This window comes from Hemitrygon akajei, chromosome 2 (genome assembly GCF_048418815.1).
Source record: "Hemitrygon akajei chromosome 2, sHemAka1.3, whole genome shotgun sequence".
In the NCBI taxonomy this organism is placed as follows: Eukaryota; Metazoa; Chordata; class Chondrichthyes; order Myliobatiformes; family Dasyatidae; genus Hemitrygon; species Hemitrygon akajei.
In genome coordinates this window covers 182262005-182288818 of record NC_133125.1, presented here as the reverse complement: position 1 = coordinate 182288818, position 26814 = coordinate 182262005, and the positions used below count along the sequence as shown (strand labels likewise).

At 42.5% G+C, this 26814-nt stretch overlaps 1 protein-coding gene across 1 annotated transcript in view; it reads left to right on the top strand.

Moving 5' to 3' along the window:
- Window positions 1-4298: 4298 nt before the first annotated feature.
- LOC140738079 (uncharacterized) overlaps window positions 4299-26814 on the top strand; it is a 39230-nt gene continuing 16714 nt past the window's right edge. Inside the window, exons 1-3 of the mRNA XM_073065172.1 lie at window positions 4299-4555; window positions 9884-10204; window positions 23099-23215. Of these exons, the coding sequence (XP_072921273.1) occupies window positions 4360-4555; window positions 9884-10204; window positions 23099-23215 (634 nt within the window). The 5' untranslated portion in view covers window positions 4299-4359. The remainder of the gene's footprint in view (window positions 4556-9883; window positions 10205-23098; window positions 23216-26814) is intronic.

Below are 26814 nucleotides of genomic sequence, written 5' to 3'. Positions count from 1 at the left end.
GTCCATTTCGTCACGGCCACCAGCCTCCCAAGCATCCAGGACATCTTCGAGGAGAAATGCCTCAAAAAGGCAGTATCTATCATCAAGGACCCCGTCACCCAGGACATGCCCTCTTCTTATTGCTACCACCAGGAGCCTGGAGGCACACACTAAATGGTTCAAAACAGCTTCTTCTCCCCTGCCCTCAGGTTTCTGAATGGACGTTGACTCTTTATGTTCTCTTTTTGCATTACAGTACTTCCAAAGGGCTTCCAGATCAAACTTGGGAACAACAGGCCAGTGAGTCGAATATCAGTGGTGGGAAAGTTATTGGAGGGGATTTTGAAGAGTCGAAACTACCAGCGTTTGGAAAGACCAGGACAGATGTGGAATAGCTCTCATGGCTGTGTGTGAGGGGAAATAGTCTGTCACAAATTTGATTGTGTTTTTTGAAGAGTTAACAAAGTGATTGAGGGTTGGGCAGTAACTGTAGACTATGTGGACGTTAACAAGGCCTACTTGGTAGGCTGGTCTGGGTTGTTTTCTGTATCTTTATCATTTAACAAGCTCCATACTGGAGGTTGGTGGAGAATTTGTACCACGTGGGATTCAGGATGATAATTCCCTTGAATACAAAATTTAGCTCAGTGGAAGGAGGGAGAAGGGCTTAGTGGAGAGGTGTTATTCAGAATGGAGGCCTGTAACTAATGGTCAGGATCAGCTGTGAATCCCTATTTGTCATCTGTATTCTTGATTTGGATAACAATATTACTCACATTGCTAGTATGTTTGTGAATGATCCAAAATTGGTTGAATTGTGGACAGTGCAGAAGATTATCTGAGGTGACAGTGGGATCTAGATCAAAGGAGAAGTGGGCTGAGGAATGACAGATGAATAGAACTCGGACATATGTGAGGTGTTGTGTTTTGGCAAGTTGAACCAGAGTAGATCTTGCACAGTAAACAGTAGGGCCTTGGAGTTTGTACACTGAGACATCCAGGAATACAGCTACACATTGTCATTCTGTGAAAGTGGTGACACAGACAGTAAATGCACATCTGATTACCAAGGCCAATATATCCTGTAATTTGTAATGACCAGTCTGTGCAAAAATCTTGTGCTGTATAATATTTTGCCCAGTAACAATAATATGTGCACTGAATAATTTCTTCAATAAAAACAGTATCAATTTTGAGTCAATATGAGTCAATGAGCCAAGCCAGTTCTAAAATCTGAAAACAAATCTTTGAAAACTCTACATTGTCAACACCATCTACAACAGAAACCGAAAAAGAAAATGTCATTGTGTACAATTATGAAATATACCAGTGAGATAGAGGGTGACAACCTTTTGTGCACAGTTTAAATCCCTTGTGTTTGCTCACACACGCACACCTCAGAGGGAACATTACTTGTAGCTTTCTTTACATTTTGGTAAAGGTAGAAACTACCTGTAAATTAGTCCATGGTCTATTACCAGGTCTTTTATCTTGGTCAGTCACAGAATAACTCATCACAAAGATGCTTTTTGGTGCAGCACATCCATACCAACCAAGCTATCCATTCAAGCTGGCCCAAATTGTCTGCAGTTTACCCTCTACACTCTTATGATCCACATGTCTACCCAAATGTATTTTAAACATAATTGTACTGTACTTGCCCCGACAGCTTCAAGGTCTACAGTTTATCCTGGATTGTGTTGATATTACAGAATTAATCATGTGTAAGCTGCCCCCCACATACCCAAACTCTGAAACCCCAATAACGTCTCATAACATCTGCCCTTGTGATATGAGCTTTCTTATTTGACCTCCTACAGCTTAATGTTGTACGAATTTAAATGATGACGTTTTCTTTTCCAATTAGACAGAGAATTTGTCTTCATTTTTATAGGATCCTAAAATCAAAGGTGATCTCAACAGGAATGAAATTCCTTGGACGTTAGTGGATGTTACCATTTTGCAAGTTAAATGATGTGGGCAGTACACAGTGAATATTTCAAGTTCCATTAGCAGTTTATTCCATTTAATATCTCTATGGCAATGAAGCTGTTGACCAAGGAGATTACAGCTTCACTGTAGCTAGACAAAACCTGTAAAGAATTTGATTGCTCTCAGAACAGATTAGTACCTATGTTTCAGGGTAATAAATTTCTAGTCACCTGGTATCAACACGGTATTAGGCGCGTTGAAGATTGTTTAATCAGCAGAATTAATTTATGTCTTTTGAGGGACTTAAAAATAAATATAATTTATCTAATACCACATTTCTTTTTTGAGGGACTGTTTGGGTCTATCACTGGCCCTACCAAGGTGCTCAGACATGGAGATTCAATTTCGAAAGGGGAATACAACTAAATTTATTTCTAATATGTATTCTTTATTCCAGGACCAATGCCCAAAGCTTGGTATATACAGATCGAGGGAAAGATGGGAGTCGGATTTGGGCATTGTAATTGATCATCAATGCTGGTCACATTTATGTTTGGTTAACGTTACCACTCTTAGCAACTCTAGATACAGAATTATACATTTTAATTTTTTACATCAGTTATATCTCACACCTGAAAAAATACTTTAAAATAAACCAGAAATTGCTGACAAGTGATTCAGGAGTGGCATAGATGTTGGTACTTTTTTGCATTCCACCTGGCTAGGCATGAAATTGAGATTTTTTTGGATAGATCTGGGGGAGGTACTGGAAAAGATTCTGGGGATGGGTTTCCCTCTAGACCCAGAATTGTTTCTTTTGGGGAACTTAGCAGTTTTAAAAGTTAACTTCCCCGGGAATAAATCCAAATTTATTAAAATTGCGCTGTCAGTGGCCAGGAAATGCATAGCGGTAACATGGAAATCTGATTCCCTTGTACATATTGATCGTTGGAATAAAGAAATGCAAAGTTGTATACCCCTTGAGAAGATTACTTTACCCTTCGGAATGAATACACTATGTTCACTGAGATTTGGCAACCACATTTGGATTACTTAAATGCCCGAATTGTTTAACCTATTTATTTTAATTTTTTTAAATCAATATATCCCTTATTATAAGCTAGTTTCTTTAATTTGTATTTTAAACTGTCTCTGACAGCTGGATGCCAACTCTTCTTTTTCTTTTTTTTTCCTCTTCTTTCTTCTTCTCTCCTTTCTTTCCTCTGTCTCTTTTGGGTTTTTTTCTCCCTCTTTTTTTCTAAATGCGGGGAGATGGTGTTGGGATAGGGGTTCTTTTTTTTCCTCTTGGACTTATTAATGAATTTGAATTAATTTTTTTTCAATATGTATTAATTGAGTCCTTGTATTCCTTCTTTTAAAAATTTAAATAGAATAATTTTTTAAAAAAGAATTTGATTGCTCCTCTTTGAACCTTGCACTTGTTTGTGATGCGACATATGAATCATTTGCAACAGAATCTGTGGTTACGGCTTCCATTGAGGACTCAGTGGGTAGCCTCATCTGGTAGGGTAAACGCTGAAGTGAAGCATCAAAGAATACGGTCCCAACACAGGCAAACGGGCAAAGCAGCCAACGTGAATGGGCTGAAGAGCTTGTTTCTGTGCTGAGAATTTATGACCAGGTACTGGATGCTCACAATGACTGTGAGATACCTGCCTTCCACGGGAACAGATCCGGAGTCCGTTGTTCTGTGGGTGAGGTGGGACAAGTTGAGCCGTTTGCTATATCAGAAAGCTGGAATTTCCGGTTGGGCAGGTCGTGGGAGAAAAGGTGTGCAAGGATAGAGGGCCAAGTGGGGGTATCAGGATCAGATGGAGGGTAGATGACGAAAAATCATACCGAGATAGAAAGGATGGGAGATGAGAAGAGGGAGGCATGAAAGGCCTGAGATTTGTCAGGGAAATGAGGAGATGATATACTGTATTTACTGTAGATGAGTAAAGGATTTTCAGTGCTCCTCAGTAAACTGCAAAATACTGCATTAAGCCTTTCTACTTGCTTTTTCATACAGAGATCCTAGTCTCCCCACTATAAGGATCATCCTCTCAACATCCACTCATTTAGGTCTTTCAATATTCACTAAGTTTCAATGAGTTCACCCACCATTCTTCTAAACACCAGTGATACAGGCCCAGAGTGATCAAGTGCTCCTTGTGCACCATAACTACAGCCCAATATTCCAGTCAACCTCCCAGCGAATCCCCTCTGCATCTTCTCTGTTGTTACCTCATCCTTTCTGCAGTGTGGTGGCCAGATCTGTATAAATATCTCACCAATAATTTTTGTATTTCACAGGGCAATCTACATTGGAGGTATACAGCTCACCTGGAAGTTCTGTGACTTTTCCCAGAGTAGATGAGAAGGAAGTGAACATTGCTGAGGTTTTTCATTGGGATAAACTCCGAACACCCAGGAAAAGAGACCTCCATGAAACCAGTTCTCCAGTTTCATGTGGGATCCACAAAACCTTCCGTAATAAACAAATATACTGGGCGCATCGACTTCTGCCGATTCAACGGATCATTTGTCTTCAGCAACCTGAATTATGCAGATGATGGTCTTTATAGACTTTCCGTCAATCTACGAGCAATCATTATTCGATATGTCCGCCTACGTATAATGGGTACGTCTAAAATAAGCTTGTATTTTTGTCCCCATTCTGCTATATTTTAAAGGGTTAAACCTGCAAAGCACAGTAGTGGAATTTCTCAAACAGCGTTCCTGAGCAAGTCTTGCAGATACGAAGCGGGACTGCTGCTTGTTGAACCTTGGGTATCATTGTCCAAATGTAAAAAAAATACTGAGATTCTCTCCTTCACCTACTATCACGTTAGGCCTCAAAGTGAAGTAGAAAGTTGAAAATCGAATGTATTATATACACAGGTACAATGAAATTCACAGCCACACCGCAGGCAGTGCTTGCTGATTAGAGATCGAGATAATGACCTGCCCAGGGTAGAGGGTGCAAGACTGGTGTCTCTGCATTTTGGTTAAGGCATCCACACATGCACAAGTCTCAGCAAAGTTTCTGCAACCACCTCCTGGTTCTTATTTGCCCTCTAGGTTTAACATGAGAATGTAACTGAGGGAAATGTTAATCAATGAGGAATAATCACAGAGCTGGCTGATTAAATGACAAACAAGGGTGAGGGTGTTATCTGACTAACTCCAAATGCTCTCTTAGTCATGGTTTGTGCATTTTACAGTATCAGTGAAGGAGGCCGAAGCTAGAATAAGGTGGGGGTTGGGGGAGGAATAAGGGATGGAGTATAAGCTGGCAGGTAATAGGTGAAACAAGGTGAGGGGTAACGTGGGGAGTGGCAGAGGGGGGAATGGCGTCAGAAAGTGGAGAGTGACAGGTGGAAAAGGTAAAGGACTGAAGAAGAAGGAAGCTGATAGGAGAGGATAGTGGACCGCGCAAGAAGGGAAAGGAGGATGGTTATCAGAGGGCAGTAATGGGCCAGTGAGAAGAGAAAAGGTGAGAGGGAAACCAGAATGGAAAAAGAGAGGAAAGATGCAGGTGGAGAAGTTGACTGAAGTTAGAGAGCTTAGGAAAATAGAAGGCTATGGGTAAGCCTAGTAATTTCTAAGGTAGGGACATGTTCGGCACAACTTTGAGGGCTGAAGGGCCTGTATGGTTCTGTAGGTTTTCTATGTTTCGTTGTTAGTTCAATGTCCATGCCGTCAGGTTGGAGGTGACCCAGACTGAATGTGAGGTGTTGCTCCTCCAACCTGAGAGTGGCCTCATTGTGGCAGTAGAGGAGGCCATGGACCAACATGGTGGGATGTGAATGGGAAGTCCTATTGAAATGGGGGACCACTGGAAAACATCACCGTTTTGTGGTGGACAGAGTGAAGATGCTCGACAAAGCAGATCCCAACTTATGTAGAGGAGGCTGCACTGGGACCACCAGATACAACACAAGACCCTGACAGACTGACAGGTGAAGTGTTGCCTCACCTAGAGGACCTTTTGGGGCCCTGAATGGTGAAAGGGGAGGTGTAGGGGCAGGTGTAACACTTGCCACGCAAGCTGGGATAAGTGCCATGATGGAGATTAGTAGAGAGGGACAAATGGACAAGCCAGTCACGTAGAGAGAATCCCGATGGAAAGTGGAAAGTTGGGCGGAGGGAAGGGAAAGGTGTGCTTAGTTGTAAATGGTGAAAATTATGGAGGATATTGTGCTGGGCACATGGCTCATGGGGTGGTAGGTAGGACAATGGGAACTCTCTCCCTGTTATGGCAGCAGAAGGGTGGGGTGACGGCAGGTTAATGGTGGTGGAGGGAATCCTCATTCTTTGAAGAAGGAGGACTTGTCAGTTTTCCTGGAATGGAAAGTCTAATCATTAGAACAAAGGTGACAGAGACAGAGAAACTCCAGAAAAGGAATAGCATTTTGCAAGCGACAGGATGGGAAGATTTAGTCAAAATAACAGTGAAAGTCAGTAGGTTTGCCAAAGATGTAGGTAGTAGGTAATCTGTTGCCAGGGATACGGACAAAGATGTAGGTAGTAGGTAATCTGTTGCCAGGGATACGGACAAAGATGTAGGTAGTAGGTAATCTGTTGCCAGGGATACGGACAAAGATGTAGGTAGTAGGTAATCTGTTGCCAGGGATACGGACAAAGATGTAGGTAGTAGGTAATCTGTTGCCAGGGATACGGACAAAGATGTAGGTAGTAGGTAATCTGTTGCCAGGGATACGGACAAAGATGTAGGTAGTAGGTAATCTGTTGCCAGGGATACGGACAAAGATGTAGGTAGTAGGTAATCTGTTGCCAGGGATACGGACAAAGATGTAGGTAGTAGGTAATCTGTTGCCAGGGATACGGACAAAGATGTAGGTAGTAGGTCCTGACGAAGGGTCTTGGCCCGAAACGTTGACAGCGCTTCTCCCTATAGATGCTGCCTAGCCTGCTGCGTTCCACCAGCATTTTGTGTAGGTAGTAGGTAATCTGTTGCCAGGGATACGGACAGGGAGATCAAGAAAGGAGAGAGAGGTGTCAGAGAAGGGTCAGTGTAAGTTAGAGGCAAAGTTGATGGAATTGCTGAGCTCAGCTTGGGAGCATGAAGCATTAGCAGTGTAGTGCAGGAAGAGCTGGGGATCTTTATCAGTGTAGGTACGGACTGGACTGTTCCACATAGTTGACGAAGAGACAGGAGGAGGGTAGGGGGCAATGCAGGTGCCCATGGCTACACCTTAGGTTTGTAGAAAGAGAAACCGGTGCGCATGACAACCGACTCCGCCAGATGGAGGAGGATGGGGTGGAGGGGAACTCGTTAGGTCCGTTATCCAGAAAGAAGCAGAGAAGTATAAAGCCTTGCTGATGGAGGACTGCACGGACTGGACATCCATAGGGACATCCATAGTGAAAACAAAGTGATCAGGGCCAGGGAACTTCAAGTGGTCGAGAGCATGTAAAGTGTCACAGATTTAGGCAGGGACTGAATCAAAGGGGACAAGATGGAGTTGGGTTATGCAGTCATGAATGCAGTGGGGGCTGGACCAGGTTTGACTGGGAACTGGTTCTACTGGGACGGTCAGTTTGATTGTTCTGCGTAGGAGGTGGAAACAAGCAGTGAGGGGTAAGGGGGCTATAAGACCATAGGATATCGAAACAGCATTAGGCCTTTTGGCCCATTGAGTCAACACCTTCATTCAATCATGGCTGAATTATTTTCCCTCACAACCCATTCTCCTTACTTCCTCTTGTAGCCTTTGATGCCCCAACTAATCAAGAACCTATCAACCTCTGCTTTAAATACACCCAATGACGTGGCCTCCACAGCTGTTTGTGACAATGAATTTCACAGATTCATCACCCTCGTCTATAGAAGTTCGTCCTCATCTAAAGGGACATACCCAATTCTGAAGCTGTGCCCTCTGGTCCTAGATCAGTAAAGGATTTTCAGTTCCCCCCAGTAAACCTGCAATATGTTCTATTAAACTTTTCTTCCTGTTGATTAGATACGGAGATAAAAGCTGGAATTCTGGAAATCTCCCAGGGGAAAACACGGAAGAGGTCTAGGCCCTCTGGTGTTAGATTCATCCACTATCAAAAGCATCGTCACAACATCTTTCCTATCTAGGCCTTTCAATATTTGATAGGTTTCAATGATTACCCCATCATTCTGCTAAACTCCAGTGAGTACAGGCCCAGAGCCATTAAACGCACCTCACACATTGACCCTTTCATTCCCAGGATCATTTTCATGAATCTCTGGACCGGCTCCAATGTAGCACATCCTCTCTTAGATAAGGGGACAAATCTGTTGACAATCCGCCAAATATGGTCTGAGCAATGCCTTGTAAAACCTCAGAATTATGTCCTTCCTGTTATATTCCATTCCTCTTGAAATGAGTAGATTGCATTAGCTTTCCTTACTACTGACTCAACCTGCAAGTTAACCTCCAGGGAATCCTGTACTAGGACCCCAAGTCCTTTTGCATCTCCAATTTCTGAATTTACTGCCTATTTATAAAACAGTCTATTCTTATATTCCTTCTGGCAAAGTGTGGTTGAGGTCGGTGGCCGTGGTTGGGAATTTCCAACCAATAATTTTATAAATATCTGTCAGGTCATTCCGCAGCCTCCTGCATTCCAGTAAGACTAAACCCAGTTTATCCAATCCTCCAATCACAGGGAGAGTCATCATAACTATAGCCCTGGTGAATCCCCTCTGCACCCGATTGTTACCTCATCCTGCAGACAATGTCACCAGTACTGATTCAGAACCTGCTCAGGGCTCAGGATGCTGGTTACAGATCTGGTGAAGCTGCACCCTGCAGTGAAGCCAGGCCAGGCTTTGAAGGAGGCATTAAAACCACAAGTAAGATACAAACAACAGCTAGAGACACACTTCAGTAATTCCACCAACTCCTGATGCATCAGGCCCATCACTGCCCTGCAAACAGCGATGCCACACCAGCTGAAGAACTGAACAGCTTTACTGAGTTAACCAGGGACAACAGTGAACCAGTGATGAAGGCCTTGATACCTGAGGAGGACACGGTGCAGACACTGAACACACATGAAGTGAGCCGTACTCCTCACAGTATCAACACATGCAGAGCAGCTGGACTAGACAGCATACCTGGGCAGGTCCTTAGTGACTGCATTGACCAGCTGGCAGAGGCTTTTACTGAAATCTACAACCTCTGTCTGACCCCTGCTGTGGCCCCTACATGCTTCAAAACACCTGCCACCATACCAGTCAGCGGTAACTTGTCTCGACCACTACAAACAGGATGCACTCGCTCCCATAGCTGCCAAGTGTCTGAAGGGCTGGTTGCAGCCCGCATTAAGAATGCCATCCCTGCCACTCTGGACGGGCACCAGTTTGCCTAGAAAGCCTAGAGTGAACTCAGCCTCTTCTTCTTGGAGTGATGGAGGATGAGAGGTGACCTGATAGAGGTGTACAAGATGATGAGAGGCATTGATCGTGAGGATAGTCAGAGACTTTTTCCCAGGGCTGAAATGGTTGCCACAAGAGGACACAAGTTTAAGGTGCTGGGGAGTAGGTACAGAGGAGATGTCAAGGGTAAGTTTTTTTACTCAGAGAGTAGTGCATGGAATGGGCTGCCAGCAATGGTGGTGGAGGCGGATACAATAGGGTCTTTTAAGAGACTTTTAGATAGGTACATGGAGCTTAGTAAAATAGAGGGCTATAGGTAAGCCTAGTAATTTCTAAGGTAGGGCATGTTCGGCACAACTTTGTGGGCCAAAGGGCCTGTATTGTGCTGTAGGTTTTCTATGTTTCCATATTATTTTAAATGTAGCCATTGTGTTTTCATAATTGAATTGTCAGTTTGCTGTTTTGCATTGAATGGAGAAGCACTGCCATCTCGATGGCCTCAGCAATGACAATAAAGCTCTGTGGTGTTGTGGCCAGGACTGTGTACAGTACTCCACGTGTAGTCTCACCAATGCTTTGTTTTGTATTTCACAGGGCAAAATACCACCGAGGTGTACAGTTCACCTGGAAGCTCAGTGACATTTCCCGGAGTAGATGAGAATGAAATGGACATTACTGAAGTTTTTCATTGGGAAAAATTGCAAGGAAAACAGAGCTCCATGGATCCAGTTCTCCAGTTTCATATTGGATCCACAAAACCTGCCGTAGTAAACAAATATATTGGGCGCATTGACTTCCTCCCGTCCAACGGATCATTTGTCTTCAGCAATCTGACCAGTGCGGATGATGGTCTTTATAGACTCTCCATCAATCTACAAAAAACCATCATTCGATATGTCCGCCTGCATATAATGGGTACGTCTAAAATAAGCTTGTATTTTTGTCCCCTTTCTTTTTTTTTATTAGTTTTTCAAAACATTTTACAAAATTAAAAACCCCAAATCCCAATGAGGAGCATTAATACAGAGCAAGGTTAAGCATACAATAACAATATGCTACAAAGGAAGAGAATTTAACAAAAAAGCACCTAAATTAAAGACAAGTTTTGTCCCCTTTCTGCTGTAGTGAAAAAGGGTTAAACCTGCAAAGTGCCTCAGTGGAATTTCCCAGACAGAACCTGAGCATATCGTACTCCCTGTAGAACCTTGGGTCCAAATGTAAAAACAAGACTGAGGTTCTGTCCTTCACCCACTGTCATGTTAGCCTTGAAGTGAAGTAGAAATTTGAAAATCAAGTGTGCACAGGTGCAATGAAGTACATGCAGCAACACCATAGGCACTGGTGATCAGCCTCCACAAGAGAACCATAAATTATATACTTGACCTAACTGGTACATCTTTGGACTGTGGGAGGGAACTGGAGGACCCAGGGAAAACCACACATTCATGGGGCGGACATAGAGAGACTCCTTACAGAATGGAGCCAGAATTGAACTCCGAACTCCGGGATACCCTGAGCTGTAATAACATTACACTAACTCTTACGCTACTGTGGCCCCCGTGTATAAATTACACACAACGTTTACAGGAAAGAGCACAATTAGAACAAAAAAGTGCCCGTTGTTGTTACACTGAGGTAGTGGTTGGAGTTGTGCAGGTTAGTTCAAGGATCAAACGGTTAAAGGGAAATAACTTTTCTTGAACCTGATTGTGTTGGATTTAAGGCTTCAGGCTTCTGTACCTCCTGCCCAGTTGTAGCTGCAAGAAGAGGGTGTGGCCTAGATGGTGGGGAACTTTGATGGATGTTGCCTTCTGGAGTCAGTGCCTCTCAGAAATACTACCGACGTTTGGGAGGGGTAGGGCTGTGATGTACAAAGTAAATCCAATTAAACCTCAATACAACAGAAACAAATGCACAACTTAATGTGTTTTCCCCCCCCCCCCACCCCCCGTTGTGGGTAACCATCTCACTTGAGCATTTGCTACTATCATAATCTAGCATATTCCCATCCCTGTCTTCCCATACTCACCATCACACTTGAAGAGTAGGTTAAGGAATAGATGTGACATTCTCCTGAGACCGTGTTTTCGATTTCTGACAACATGACGGATGTGTGACCTGACTCCGTGTCCTCTTTGTCACCACTGCAGGAGCCTCTAACCACAGAGGTAGCTCTCAATCTCTGATCAGAACCAGCAACTAACCCGACCTGCTGTTACAAAACAGCTCTCTGAATTACCGTGGGTGGCATGGTGGTATAGTGGTTAGTACAACACTTTACAGAACCAGTGACCTGGGTTCAATTCCTGCCACTGTCTTTAAAGAGTTGTACATTCTCCCTGTGACCTCATGGGTTTCCACTGTGGGCTCCAGTTTCCTCCCACAGTCCAAAGACCTACCAGGTGGTAGGTTAATTGGTCATTGTAAATTTGTCCCATGATTAGGCTACAATTAAATAGGGGCTTTGCTGGGTGGCATGGCTTAAAGAGCCAGAAGAGCCGAGTTCACGCTGAATCTCAATAAATAAATAACAAATAAATATCTGCCAACTTTTACATATGCAGTTTTTTTCTAAAAGGTTCTTTCTAAAATTATGCCAAATCCTGTGACGGAAAAGGATCAAAGAGATGACCCTACTCATTTCCTTGGGCTAATGACACTGGACACCAAGCTGTTATTACAACACCTCTCCCATGTCGTATGATCTCTCAATGAAGACATGAAGAATTCAGTTGCAGAGGGAGGTTCAAAGACACACAGGTTTTGACATGATAATGGTGTTGAGCACAGAACTGTTTTCACTGATCCCATTATTAAATTACTAGGTGAATTATTGGCGAAATGTCAGAAGATCTTGTGATTCAGGGATTATGTTGTGGAAGTTTGTTTTCTCTAGTGGAAGTTTGTTTTTTCTCCTAGAAGACTCTTTAATCTGCCTGTTCCTATAGAGATTAAAGATACAATCACACTGTGGACAAACTGACATGCCATTAATCCCATTCCAGTTAGTGTTAAATCGATGGTAAATCCCCCAGTCATCACAAAATATCCAAACTTAAAAATTAGCTCATTTATCAGTCTTTTGTCAAAATCTCTATCTGGGAATATTTGGTCACCAGAATCAGGTTTATTATCACTGGCATGTGATGTGAAATTTGATAATTTAGCAGCAGCAGTTCAATGCAATACATAATATGGAAAAGGAGGAGGGGAAAAAATTAATTAATTGTGGTGTATATATAATGAATAGATTAAAAATCGTGCAAAAAACAGAACTAATATGTATTTTAAAAGTGAGGTAGTGTTCATGGGTTCAATATCCATTTAGGAATCGGATGACAGAGGGGAAGAAGCTGTTCCTGAATCACTGAGTGTATGCCTTCAGGCTTCTGTATCTCCGACCTGATGGTAACAGTGAGAAAAGGGCATGGCCTGCGTGCTGGGGTCCTTAATAATGGACGCTGCCTTTCTGAGCCGCCGCTCCCTGAAGGTGTCCTGGATACTTTGTAGGCTAGTACCCAAGATGGAGTCTCCCAGGATCAGTTGCTGGACGGTAACAAAAGCCTTGTTATCCCGAGCGCTTCCAGAAGTGACCTAGGAACTTACACCTGTGATGTCACCAACCCCGTCAGCTCTGTCCAGGCAAACTACTCGCTAACTATTCACGGTAAGCTTGTTTGTGGATGACATCATGAGGGTACAGTTCATCATCAGCTGCTGGTGCTGAGCTTCTGAACACAGTCTGTGCAAATCCGTAGTGAAGCAGAGAGAGCAAAAGTCAATCAAAAATCTTTTTAACTGTAAATTATAAGCAGTTTGGTGGAATATGTAATGAAAAAAAATTCCTGCTGAAAATGGGAGTGTTTTATCTATTTCCTCGATCCGTAGAAGCTGTCCCTTGGACAATGAACAGGATGGTGATGGGACATCCAGGGCTGGGTTGCTGGAACCTGGACTGTTTCCTCACAGTGAGGTGGCCAGGCAGAGCCCATTGTGGGTCAAATCGCAGTAACAGATCCTTCAGCCCATCATGCCATGCTATCCATGTAGAATTTATCCATGATAATCCCATTTGTCCCCAATTGCTTAGCAATCATTTGTGCCTTATTGACTCAACTGCTGTTCAGTGAGATCTGAACTATGATGTTCCAGTGTCTGAATCAACTCAAGGTCATAAGACCACGAGACATAGGAACAGAATTAGGCCATTTGGCCCATTGAGTCTGCTCTGCCATTCAATCCTGGTTGATTTATTATCCCTCTCAGTCTCATTCCAATGCCTTGCTATCCAAGCTGTGTTCTAAACATACATACCGATTCTTGTAAATTTCCTCCTGGTTCCTCCACATGCCAGCCCTCCTCTCCTGAGAATAGTGATAGGCTGAGGTATAATTCCCTGGTTACACTCACAAGATGCTGGAGGAACTCAGCAGGCCAGGCAGCATCTATGGAAAAGAGTAGAGTCAGCGTTTCGGGCCGAGACCCTTCAACAGGACTGATGTCGGAGGGCCGCAGAGATCACAGAACTACAGTCTGCAAATTAGTGTATTCAGATGAATCGTGACAGGGGAAGCAGACAAACCATTTGTTTTGCTTTCAGTCCTGAGGAAGCGTCTCGAACAGAAATGTCAACTGTACTCCTTTTTGTGTGTGTTGCCTCCTTCCCGGGTTCTTCAGTTACCTGGGACTATTGTAGGTTCAAAATGTTGGAGATGGACAGCCCTGTGGTCATAGCTGACTGACATCAACGAGAAGGCCACGTACCAGTGGAGCTTGCAGGTTGGTGTTCAGGAGAGGGAGCAGGAGGTCAAACTGTTTTCTTTCCCTCTCACGGGCGCTGATATCAATTAGCACACCCCTTTGTGGCAGTGATTGACTCAATGAGTGCACCTTCTGCTCAATTAGCATGCCAGACCAGCCTTGGTATCTTGTTGGCTGCAGAATTCTCCCCCAATATCCTGTGACATCTCGCAGTGTGGAGGAGATCCCCTGCATATGCTTTGGTGGCATCCTACCAGCAGTGCACTATAATCAGATGGAGCAGTTGAAATGTGTCCACACAGGAGCCTTTAGAGTTCAAAGCTGAAAGTAAATTTATTATCAAAGTACATGTGACCCTCAGGCTCGGCCAGCACGTGTTCGTCTAGGGTAAGAGAACTTCTGCCCCCGCCTTACAGCATGTTACACACATGTACAGTATGTCACCATTTACAACCCTGGATTCATTTTCTTGCGGGCATACAGATGAATCCATAATAGTGTAATAGCCATAATGGAATCATGAAAGACCACACCAACTTGGACATATAATCAGTGTGCAAAAGACAACGAACTGTGCAAATACTAAAATAAATAAATAATAATAAATAGATTTAAAAAACATCAGGAACATGAGATGAAGAGCCATTGAAAGTGAGTCCATACATTGTGGGAACATTTCAATGATGGTGCAAGTGAAGTTGAGTGAAGTTGTCCCCTTTGGTTCAAGGGCCTGATGGTTGAGGGGTAACAACTGTTCCTGAACCCAGTGGTGTGAGTCCTGAGGCTCCTGTACCTTCTTCCTGATGGCAGCATTGAGAAGAGAGCACGTCCTGGGTGCTAGTGGTCCCCGATGATAGATGATTTCCTGCGAGAACAATTCACATAGGTGTACTCAATGGTAGAGAGTGAGCCATGATGGACTGGGCTGTATGCACTTCATTTTGTAGGATTTTCCATTCAAAGGCACTTGTGTTTCCATACCAGGCTGTGATGCAGCCAGTCAATATACTCTCCACCACACATCTATAGAAGTTTGTCAAAGTTTTAGATGTCATACTGTATCTTCAAAAACTCCGAAGCAAGTAGAGGGGCTGCCATTCTTCATAATTACACTGATACGCAGGGTCCAGGACAGGTCCTCCAAGATAGTAACACCGAGGAATTTAAAGTGGCTGACACTCTTCACCTCTGATCCTCTGATGAGGACTGGCTCGTGGACCTCTGGTTTCCTCCGCCTGAAGTCAATAATCAGCTCTTTGGTTTTGCTGACATTGAGTAAGAGGTTGTTATGGCACCACTCAGCCAGATTTTCCATCTCTGTCTTATATGCTAATTCATCACCACTTCTGACAGTGGTGTTATCAGCAAACTTGAATATGGCATTGGAGTTGTGTTAAATCACACAGTCAGAAGTATAAAGCGAGTAGATCTGTGGACTAAGCATGCAGCCTTGTGGTGTACCTGTACTGATGGAGATCATGGAGGCGATGTTGTGGCAAATCGGAACTGACAGGCTCTGCAAGTAAGGATATCAAGGATCCAAGCACACAAGGAGGTATTTAGATCAAGGTCCTGAAGCTTATTGATTAGTTTTGAGAGGATTATGATATTGAATGCCGAACTCTATTTGATAAAGAGCATCCTGATGTATCCACCTTTGCTGTCCAGATAAGCCACTGGGTGATAATCATTGGGACATGTTGCCATGTTCTTCTTAGGCACCGGTATAACTGAAGCCTGCTTGAAGCAGGTGGGTACCTCAGACTGCCGAATGGCGAGGTTAAAGGTCGCAGTGAATACTCCAGCCAGTTGATCAGCCAGGCACTGTGCTTGGGCTGAATACTTTTCGTGGGTTCACCCTCCTGAAGACTACTCGCATGTTAGCCTCTGAGATTGAAATCACAAGAACATCAGAGCCTGTGGGAGTTTGTGAAGGTTCTGCTATGTTTTGATGGTCAAATAGAAGGCATAGAGCTCATCTAGAAGTGAAGCCCTGATGACTCCTATGTCATTTAATTTAATTTTATAAGGTGATAGTATTCAAGTCGTGCCACAACTGTTGAACGTCCTTCGTTGATTCGAGTTTAGTCTGAATTACCACTTCACCCGTGAGATGGCTTTCCAGAGATCGTACCTTGACCTCTTGTAACTTTCCTAGTTACTAGTCTTGAATAACTCTGGTAAGGTCCTCAGCAGATTGTGCATTTCATGGTTCATCCAAGCCTTCTAGTTGGAGAAGATTCTGAATGATTTTGTAGGAACACTGCAACTGTTTTAATAAAGTCCATGGCAACCATGGTGTATTTATTCAAATCTACAGATGAGACCTTGAACACAGCCCAATCCACCAATTCAAAGCAATCCCATAGACACCTCTCTGCCTCCCCTGACCACCTCTTTGTTCTCCTTATCTCTGGAGCTTTGCTTTTAGCCTCTGCCTGCATGCAGATAGGAGAAGGCAGCCAAGTGATCAGATTTAATGAACCGTGGTCTGGGCATGGAACAGTAGGCATTCTTATAATAGAGGTCTAGTGTGTTGGGATCTCTCATGCTACAGGCTATATGCTGATGAATACTGGGCAGGGTTTTCTTCAAACAAGCCTGGTTGAAGTCCCTGACTTCATATAGCCTGTATATATTCCTGACTATGATATGAAATGCATCAGGAATTGTGTGAAGACGCATTCCAATACTGCTGTTTAGATTACTGTTGTTTAGATGTTGTTGCGTCCTCTGATCTTCACTTTGACATCTCCCATTCCCCTTTGAATAGCACTGAATCAGAAGGGCTGAAGCCTGTCTCCAAAGTTTAAAGAGGCAAGCCTTACTGCAGCCTTGAAGAAGGCTGGCACTCATAGATGTGCCATTTTCAGATAGAAATCAATCCATGCTCCCGTCTGACACCTCAGCTTGTCAGAAGACACATGAGGTTCACACTTAAAAAAGTCGATAGATTCTTAGTCGGGGCATGAAGGGGTATGGGAAAAGGCAGGAGACTGGGGCTGAGAGGGATATGCATCAGCCATGATGAAATGGTGGAGCAGACATGATGGGCCAAAATGCCTAATTCTTCTATATCTTATGGTCTTATGGCTCATAAGACAAAAGCAGAATGAGAAGATAAGTTCTTTCAGGTGTTAAGGCCAACATCACAAAGAATAGATCACCTGGTTGACATGATCTTTTGAAGCCTGTTGTGTACAGACTGTGGCTGAGATTCTTCCAACACAACTGTACCATGTAGACTGAGGTAAACCTGAGTTTATGGAAAGCTTGTTGACAACATGAGGTCTTACCTTTTATCTTTGAGTAAGCTCACCAAAGAGACTGAATTTGGGTGGCAGCACTCTGTTGTCATAACAACACAGTGTCTTGTTTGTTCCCTTCAGAAAGCATAAAGATGTTGGTCTTGCCGTCCAGGCCAGCTTTTCTAGTGTCGTTGCCGCACTGGGATTTACCCAGCCATGTGGAAATTTGCCCAAGTATGTTGTGTTCACAAAATCCTGAACAAATCCAGTCCAGGTATTTGCAGACTGTATTGCAGACTGCTCACAGTCAATAGCAATATAGTGAAAAGTGTGGTTGAAAATGCTACCAAACAGTATTAACTAACCAGTGACCGTCTAGATGTTGTCACGACCACTTGGCTCTAAACCTCTTCACGCCCTTGGACCAAGGAGCTGAATTCCAGAGGGGAGAGAGATAGACTTTGATATCAAAAAATAATTTAATCAAGTGAAGCAACAGGGTGCCCTGGTGGCACTGAAGTCGAGGAACATTGGATGGAATATCATCTAGTAGTTGAAGACATGCCTCACACAAAAGAAGATGGCTGGGACATGAAATGGAGGTCAATCATTGCACAGTTGTCGCAGCCCCACCGTTGGGGCTCCTAAGGACAGCGGCCCCTGGCCCAACCTCATTCCATTGTTAATTGGTCACCTTCCACTCTGTCATGTAGCTAGAAGTGAGGATGGTTACTGATGACCGTGCAGTGTCCATTTCAATTGGTAGCTGGTCAACCGAAAGGAAGTATCACATTCCAGCATGCAGTAAGACCTATACAACACTCAGGCATCTGGCACTGAATATTAGAACACAGAACTTAGAACACTACAGCTGAGTACAGGCCCTTCAGCCCACAATTTTGTGCCAACCTTTTTACCTACTCTAAGCTCAATCTAACCCTTCCGTCCTACAAAACTTTCAGTTTTTCTATCATCCATATGCCTATGTGTGAGTTTGCTAAAGTACCCTTAATGTATCTGGTACCATCTCTGGCAGGGTGTTCCATGCACTCACCACTCTCTGTGTTTTAAAAACAAACAAACAAACAACTTACCTCTGACATCCCCCTCTCACTCTTTGTCAATATGACCAAGGAACTGATTGTAGACTTCAGGAGATGGAAACCAGAGGTCCATGATCATCAGAAGATCAGAGGTGGAGAGTGGCAGCAACTTTAAATTCCTGGGTGTCACTATCAGAGGATCCGTCCTGGACCCATCAAATGATTATTATTATGGAGAAAGCACGACAGTGCATCCTCCAGAGTCTGCAGAGGTTCGGCATGTCATCAAATACACTGGCAAACTTTAACGGATGTTTGCTGACTGGCTGCATTATGGCCGGGAATGGGAACACCAATTCCTTTAAGCATTGTAGCCTGTGTAGCAGGAGAGAGATTTCAAAACCCTCCCAACTATTGAGCACATCTACATGAAACATGGCCGTAGAAAAGCAGCATCCATCGTCAAAGATCCTCACCGCCCAGGCCATGTTCTTTTCTCGCTGTTGCCATCAGGTAGAAGGTACAGCTGTCTCAGGACTCGCCACCACCAGGTTCAAGAACAGCTACTACCCTTCAACCATCAGGCTCTTCAACAAAAGGGGATAGCTATACTCATGTAAAGACACATTTAAGGACTCTGTTGTATTGTTATTTCATGCTCGTTATTTATCGCTATTTAATTATATCTGCATTTACACAGTCTGCTTACCATTTCTGATGTTTATAGATACTGTTCTATGGATTTGCTAAGTATTCCTGGGTTGCATAAGGTGATATGTTTGTTAATAAATTTTACTTTGAACTTTGAACTATACTATCCTCAAATCACCTTAAAATCATGCTCCCTTGCATTAGCAATTTCCACCCTGAGTACTCAATCTCTGTCGCTTATCACCTTGTAGGCCTCTACCAAGACACCACTCATCCTCCTTTGCTCTGGAGAAGCAAGATCAAGCTCACTCAACCTATCTTCATAAGTCCTGTTCTGTAATCCATGCAGTGGCCTGGTAAATCTCATCTCCATCCTCTGTAAGGCTTCCACTTACTTCCTATAATGCACCAATCAGAAGTGTGTGATCTAAAAAGGGTTTTATAGAGTTGCAACATTACCTTGTGACTCCTGAACTCAATGAAGGCTAACACACCATTCTCCTTCTAATCCCTGTCAAGTTGTGCACTAACTTTGAGGGATCTATGGACATGGACCTGAAGATCTCTCTGTCCTTCTATGCTGCTAAGAATTCTGCTATTATCCCCATAACAATGCCTTCAAATCCAGCCTTCCTAAGTTAATTCTTTAACATTGTTCCAGGTTAATTTTTCCATCTGCCTCTTCTCAGCCTAGTTCTGTATCCTGTCAGTGTCCTGATGGAACCTATGACAACTGTCTACACTATCCCCAATTCCACTAACCTTTGTGTCATTTTCACACGAACCCACCCACATACTAACACAGCCTTCCACTTGCTCACCCAAGTCATTTATAAAAAGCACAAAGAGCAGGGATTCTGCGAAGCAGGAGAGAGATTTCAAAAGAAGTGCACGGGTGCAGTCGAGACCTTCTGCACACCACAGTTCCCAAGGAGATGTTTTATTGTGCAGGATTAGACACTTAGTCTGGTCCAATAAAAAGAAGTTATGATTAAGCAGAGCAACAAATGTGGGAGCGGCCAGTGTGTGAGTGGGCCAGAGTTAGATCAGGCTTTGGTGAGGAGGACTGAAGGTGTAGGTAAAGTTTTATTTGGTTTAGTTTGCTTTCTTTCTTATTGCAGAGTTAGAGCAGTGTGGATGCCAGGCAGGAAAATGGAATGCTCCTCTTGCGGGATGTGGGATTGCAGGGAGACATCCAGAGTTCCTGATGGCTTCATCTGCAAGAAGTGCATCCAGCTGCAGCTTCTGTTAGACCATATTAAGGAATTGGAGCTGGGGCTGGACGAATACTTGGTCATTTGTGAGGTTGAGGGATTAATTGACATGACATACAACAAGGTGGTTACACCCAAGGTGCAGGACACAAGTAACCATCAGGAGGGCTTATGGTCTACTGGGTAAGGGGATAGGCAGCCGACAACTGGTACACCACTTTGGATACTGTTGGGGGGTGGGAGGGAGATGACCCAGCAGAGGAAAGCCACAGTGGTCAGGTCTCGACACTGAGTCAGGCAGGCTCTGTGGCTCAGCAGGCAAGGGGGGAGAAGAGGCGAGCAGTAGTGATAGAGGATTTATTGGTTGGGGGAAAGAAAAGAGATTCTATGGATGAGAACGAGATTCCCAGATGGCATGTTGCCTTCCCGGTGCCAGGGTCAGGCATTCTTAAGTGAGAACACAAGCAGCCAGAGGCTATGGTCTACGTCAATACCAATGACATGAGGTGAAAGGGTGACGAGGTCTTGTAAAGTGTGTTCAGGGAGTTGGGTGCTGAGTTAAAGAACAGGACTTCCAGAGTTGTGAACTCAGGATTGCTACCTGTACCATGTGCTGGTGAAGCCAGAAATAAGAAGATCACACAGTTTAGCCTGTAGCTATGGAGATGGTGCAGAGGGAGAGCTTCAGATTGTTGGATCATTGGGCTCTCTTCCAGAGAAGGTGGGAACTGTACAGAAGGGAAACGTTTCACTTGAAATGAAGGGGGTGCTAATATCCTTGCGGAAAGGTTTACCGGTGCTACATGGCGAGGGGAATGGGGGGTATAACTAGAGTTGTGGGGGGTGGAACCAGAGCACCAGAAGAGATAAGGGAGTGGTTGTGGAGAAAGATGTTGTTAAGCCGACACGTAAAGTCAGGAATCGAAAGATTGAGCATGGTGGGACTAATGTTCTGAGTTGCGTATATTTCAATACAAGGAGTATTGTAGGAAAGGTGGATGAGTTTGGAGCATGGATCAGCACGCGGAATAATGACATTGTAGCCATTAGTGAGACTCGGGTACAGGAGGGCCAGGACTAGCAGCTCAATATTGCAAGGTTTGATTGCTTTAGACGTGATAGAGTGGGAGAGATTAAAGGGGGAGGAGTGGCTTTATTGGTCATGCAAAATATCATGATAGTTCTCAAACAAGACAGATTGGAGAGATTGTTTACTGATATTATATGGGTGGAACTGAGTAATAGAAATGGGATGACCATGTTAATTGGATTGTACGTATTATAGACCACAGTCCGTGGGATTTAGAGGAGCAAACCTGTAGAGAGATTGCAGACAGTTACAAGAAGTCATCTGGTGATCATAATGCCATTGATTTCAAAGTAGTTATGGAAGAGGACAGGTCTGGTCCTCAGGCTGAAATTCTAAATTGGAGAAAGGCTAATTTTGATGGTATCAAAGGATCTGGCAAGTGTGGATTAGGACAGTTAGTTTTCTGGCAAAGGTGTACTTGGCAAGTGGGAGACCTTCAAAAATGAAATTTTGAGAGTACAGTTTGTATGTTCTTGTCAGAATATAAGGCAAGGGTAGCAGGTTTTCGAGGGATGTGTATTGAGTCCCTGGTTAAGAACAAGAAGGAGATGCACAGCAGGTATGGGTAGGAAAGAGAAGATGAGGTGCTGGAGGAGTATAAGAAATGCAACATGTAAAAAGGAAATCTAGAGGTTAATTGAAGGCATAAATTTGCTGCAGCAAGCAAGGTGAAGGGGAATCCCATGAGGGGAAATCAGACGGTGGTGGGAATGTGGAACGAGCTGCCAGCAGAAGTGGAGGATGCGAGTTTGATTTCAACATTTAAGAGAAATTCGGATCAGTACATGGATGGTAGGGGTATGGGGGGCTATGGTCCAGGTGCAAGTCAATGTAACTGGGCGGATTAATAGATCAGTATGGAGCAGGTGGGCCGACGGGCCTGTTCTATGACTCTGTGACTCTATAACAGATCCCTGCAAAGTACCACTGCTTACTGTCCACCCAGCAGAATATGTTCCATCTACAGCCACCCTCTGGGCAAGCCAATTCTGAATCTACACCAATAAGAGTCCTGACAAAGGGTCTCCGTCTGTTTACTCCTTCCCATAGATGCTGTCCGGCCTTATGAGCTCCCCCAGCATTTTGTATGTGTGTTGTCTGATTCTACATGGTCAAGTTCACCTAGGTCCCATTTCTCCTGACTTTCTGAATGAGCCTACCATGGGGAACCTTATCGAATCCTCACTAAAATCCATATACACCACATCCACTGCGCTAGCTTCACCAATATCCTTTAACACATCCTCAATTAATTCAATCAGGCTCATGAGGCATGACAAGCCTCATGCTGAAAAAGAGCTGGACAATGATAATCACCAACAAGAGAGAATCTGACCATCTACCCACGACAGTCAATTGCATTACCACTGTGGGTCACCCACCATCAGTCTGCTGGAAGTCACCGCTGAACAGACACTCAGCTGGGTCTGTGTGTAAGTGCTGCAGCTACAAGACATCCCAACGCCTTTCGACCATCTACAGGGTTGAAGTCAGGAGTGGGATGGTATACTCTCATGGTCCTAGATAAGTACAGCATCAACTCCTGAGAAGCTCCGCAGCCCAAACACCACCATAAAGATTCCACTGCCAGGGAGAGCTCGAGTGATGGGAAGTAAATGGTGTTCTTGCCAGATGTGCGTAGACTGCAATTGAATTTTTTCAAAAAAATCAGAAAGCATAAGCTTGATCTAATAGGTGGAAAGTTGAAGGACTTCAAACAGGTAGATTGTTGCAACAAGAAGCGTGGTCATTTTCTCTGGAAATCCTTTCATTTTTCTAACCTGAAAACTTTTTGATTGCAGGTCTTCTTCTGGCAGATATTATCATTGTGGTATCATCGATTGCTGGAATAATATCTTCCACAGTATCATTAACCGGATTGATTATACTGGGCTATTTGAGCAGAGAGTTGATACAAGGTAGGTGTTAAATCTCTGTTCTTATAAACCCATGGGTAACCAATTAAATTAATTTGACCAGTTTATATTTTTGAGCAAATGTGTGGTTGTGGGATTTTCATTGCATTCCAAAACTATATAGGAAGTAATCATCAGTTTATTTTTTTCCTGTCATTGCTAAGTGTACTCCATCTCACAGTTGAGTGATATTGGAATTGGTTTATTTTTGTCACATTTTCCGAGATATAGCAAAGAGCTTGCCTTGCAGATGGTTCATACAGATCAAATTATTACGTGGTGCATTGAGGTCATACAAGATAAAACAATAACAGAGTACAGAATAACGTGTGACAACTACAGGGGATGTGTGGTACAGGTGAACAATAAGGGGTAAGGTGAAGTCAAGATTCCATCTTATTGTCCTGGGGAAATAATCAATTGTCTTATTATGGTGGGATAGAAACTGTCCGTGAACCTATTGTTGCAAGCTTTTAGCGGGCAGAAGAGAGAATGGCCAGGGTGGATGGGTTACGGATTATGTCGGCTGGTTTACTGAGACTGTTGAGAAGGTCCGTGGAAGGGAGGCTGCTTTCTGTGACATGCTGAGCTGTGTCTACAGCCCACAGCAGTTTCTTGCAGTCTTGGACAGAGCAGTTGCCATACCAGCTGTGAGGTGTCCGGGTAGAATGTTCTCTATGGCGTGTCGATACAATGGTGAGGGTCAAAGATGATATGGCAAATTTCTTTAGCCTCCTGAAGAAGTAGAGAGATTGGTGAGCTTGCTGGTCACATACTCTATATAGTTGGACCAGGACAGGTGTAGCCCTCTCACCGGGCTCATATACAATCTTGGCTTGTTAGCCAGCTCTGCTAGCAGCCTCGTGACTCAGAGGTGAGAAGGCCACCTTTCATAATCAATGTACGTCTAGGGTCTGTATGATTTGGGGTTCAACTGAACAGGAACATTGTGATATTCTGATTGAAGAATCCTCGATTTCAGCGAATGCTGTGTAAATGCTGCCCGTATGCAATTATCAGTTGGCAAGAAATTACAGATCATGCACAGCATACAATTACAAAGACAGTGTATTTACTAATTTCAGCTTGATCAAGCAGTTATATGAGAAAGAAAAGGAAGAAAAAACATAACAGGATCCATTACAATTAATCCAGTCTAAATGTGCACATAATGTTGGCGCTTGTATTGTCTAAAAGTTGGGTATGACTCTTATTCATGCTGCTAAATTCTCACCATCAACCACTGGTAGAGCTGCCCATCTTGGACTTTTTCATTTCGTGGAGCACATCTTCCCATGGGATTGAATCCTACAGCTATCTCTCCCAATCTTCCCTTCTCTGCATCTCCTACCGAAAGTCCACAAACCTCACCACTGTCCCTCACAAATCTCTCTCCATCCAGCTCTCTCTATTTTTTTAAAAAACTTTTTTTATTGTGTTTTCAAATAGTTACAGAATAAAAGTGTGTGAAAAAGAAAATATATGTTACCCATCCCCCCTCCCCTTAACCCCTCCCCCCTAACATCCCTATAGAAAAAAAGAAGAAAGAAAGAAAGAAAGAAAAAAGGAATGCCTGGATATTGGAAGATCCCCACATGCTCCATGGAGTTCGTAATAACTTTAGTATATATATTTATTTCTTTCCCCAAGTAACCAATTATTTCATCTTCGGAGCACCTATATATTTAATCCTATCTTTTGTAAATAAGGGCGCCAAATTTTCAAAAATGTTTCATATTTATCTCTTAAATTATAAGTAATTTTTTCAAGTGGAATACAGCCATAAATTTCTTTCTTCCAACGATCTATACTTAAATATGTGTCCGATTTCCAAGTAACTGCAATAGCTTTTTTGGCTACTGCCAATGCAATTTTTATAAATTCTTTCTGATATTTATTCAATTTGGATATCGGTTTTATCCCTTCAATATCACCTAGTAAAAGTAATATTGGATTATGTGGAAGTTGTATTCCAATAATTTGTTCCAATAAAACTCTTAAATTTGTCCAAAAAGGTTGAATTTTAGAACAAGACCAAGTAGAATGTAAAAAAGTACCAATTTCTTGGTTACATCGGAAACACTGATCAGATAAATTTGGGTTTAATTTATTTAATTTTTGTGGAGTAATATATAATTGATGTAAAAAATTGTATTGCACTACTCTTAATCGGACGTTTATTGTATTTGTCATACTCTCAAGACATAGTCTTGACCAATTTTTTTCTTCAATTTTAATATTCAAATCACTTTCCCATTTTTGTCTTGACTTATGGACTCCTTGTTTAATTGCCTGTTTTTGAATCAAATTATACATACAAGAGATAAATTTTTTAATCTTTCCTTTTTGAATTAAAGTTTCTATTTCATTGGATTTCGGTAATAACATTGTTTGACCTAATTTTTCTCTTAAATAAGCCCTTAGTTGAAAGTAACAAAAAAGAGTGTTGTTTGATACTTTATATTTATTCTTTAATTGATCGAATGACATTAATATACCTCCTTCAAAACAATCTCCTATATATCTAATCCCTTTTTGAAACCGGTTATATAAAAGTTGATTATCCATTGTAAAAGGAATAAGTCTATTTTGAATTAAAGATCTCTTTGCTAATAAGGATTTCTTTGTCTCATCGTCAACATTTATCTTATTCCATAAATCAATCAAATGTTTTAATATAGGAGATTCTTTCTTTGCCCGTATCCATTTAGATTCCCATTTATATATAAAATCTTCTGGTGTGATTTCTCCTATTTTATCTAGTTCTATTCTAATCCATGCCGGTTTATCTTTCTCAAAAAAAGATGCAATAAATCTAAGTTGATTTGCTTTATAATAATTCTTAAAATTTGGAAGTTGTAACCCTCCTAGCTCAAATTTCCATGTCAATTTTTCCAACGATATTCTTGACATCTTACCTTTCCAAAGAAACTTCCTCACATATTTATTTAACTCTTGAAAAAACTTCTGGGGTAATTGTATTGGTAGTGACTGAAATAAGTATTGTAATCTAGGGAATATATTCATTTTTATGGTATTTACTCTACCTACTAATGTTATTGGTAATACCATCCATTTATCAAGATCTTCTTGAATTTTTTTCAATAGTGGTAAATAATTTAATTTGTATAAGCTCTTTATGTCATTATCAACTCTTATACCTAAATATTTTATACCATTTGCCGGCCATCTAAATTGGGTTATTAATCGACATTGATTATAATCTCCTTTAGTAAGAGGTAAAATTTCACTTTTATCCCAATTTATTTTATAACCTGATATTTTCCCATATTCTTCTAATCTATAGGATAATTTACGCAACGAGTGCAATGGGTTTGTTAGATAAAGCAGAACATCATCAGCAAATAAGTTAATCTTGTATTCTTCCTGATTAACTCTGAAACCCTTAATATCTGGGTCCATTCTAATCAATTCAGCTAATGGCTCTATCGCCAACACAAATAAAGCAGGTGATGATGGACAACCTTGCCTAGTTGACCTTGTTAACTGAAATGGTGTTGAAATTTGACCATTTGTCACTACTTTAGCTTTGGGATTAGTATTTAAGGTTTTAATCCATTTTATAAAAGATACTCCTAATC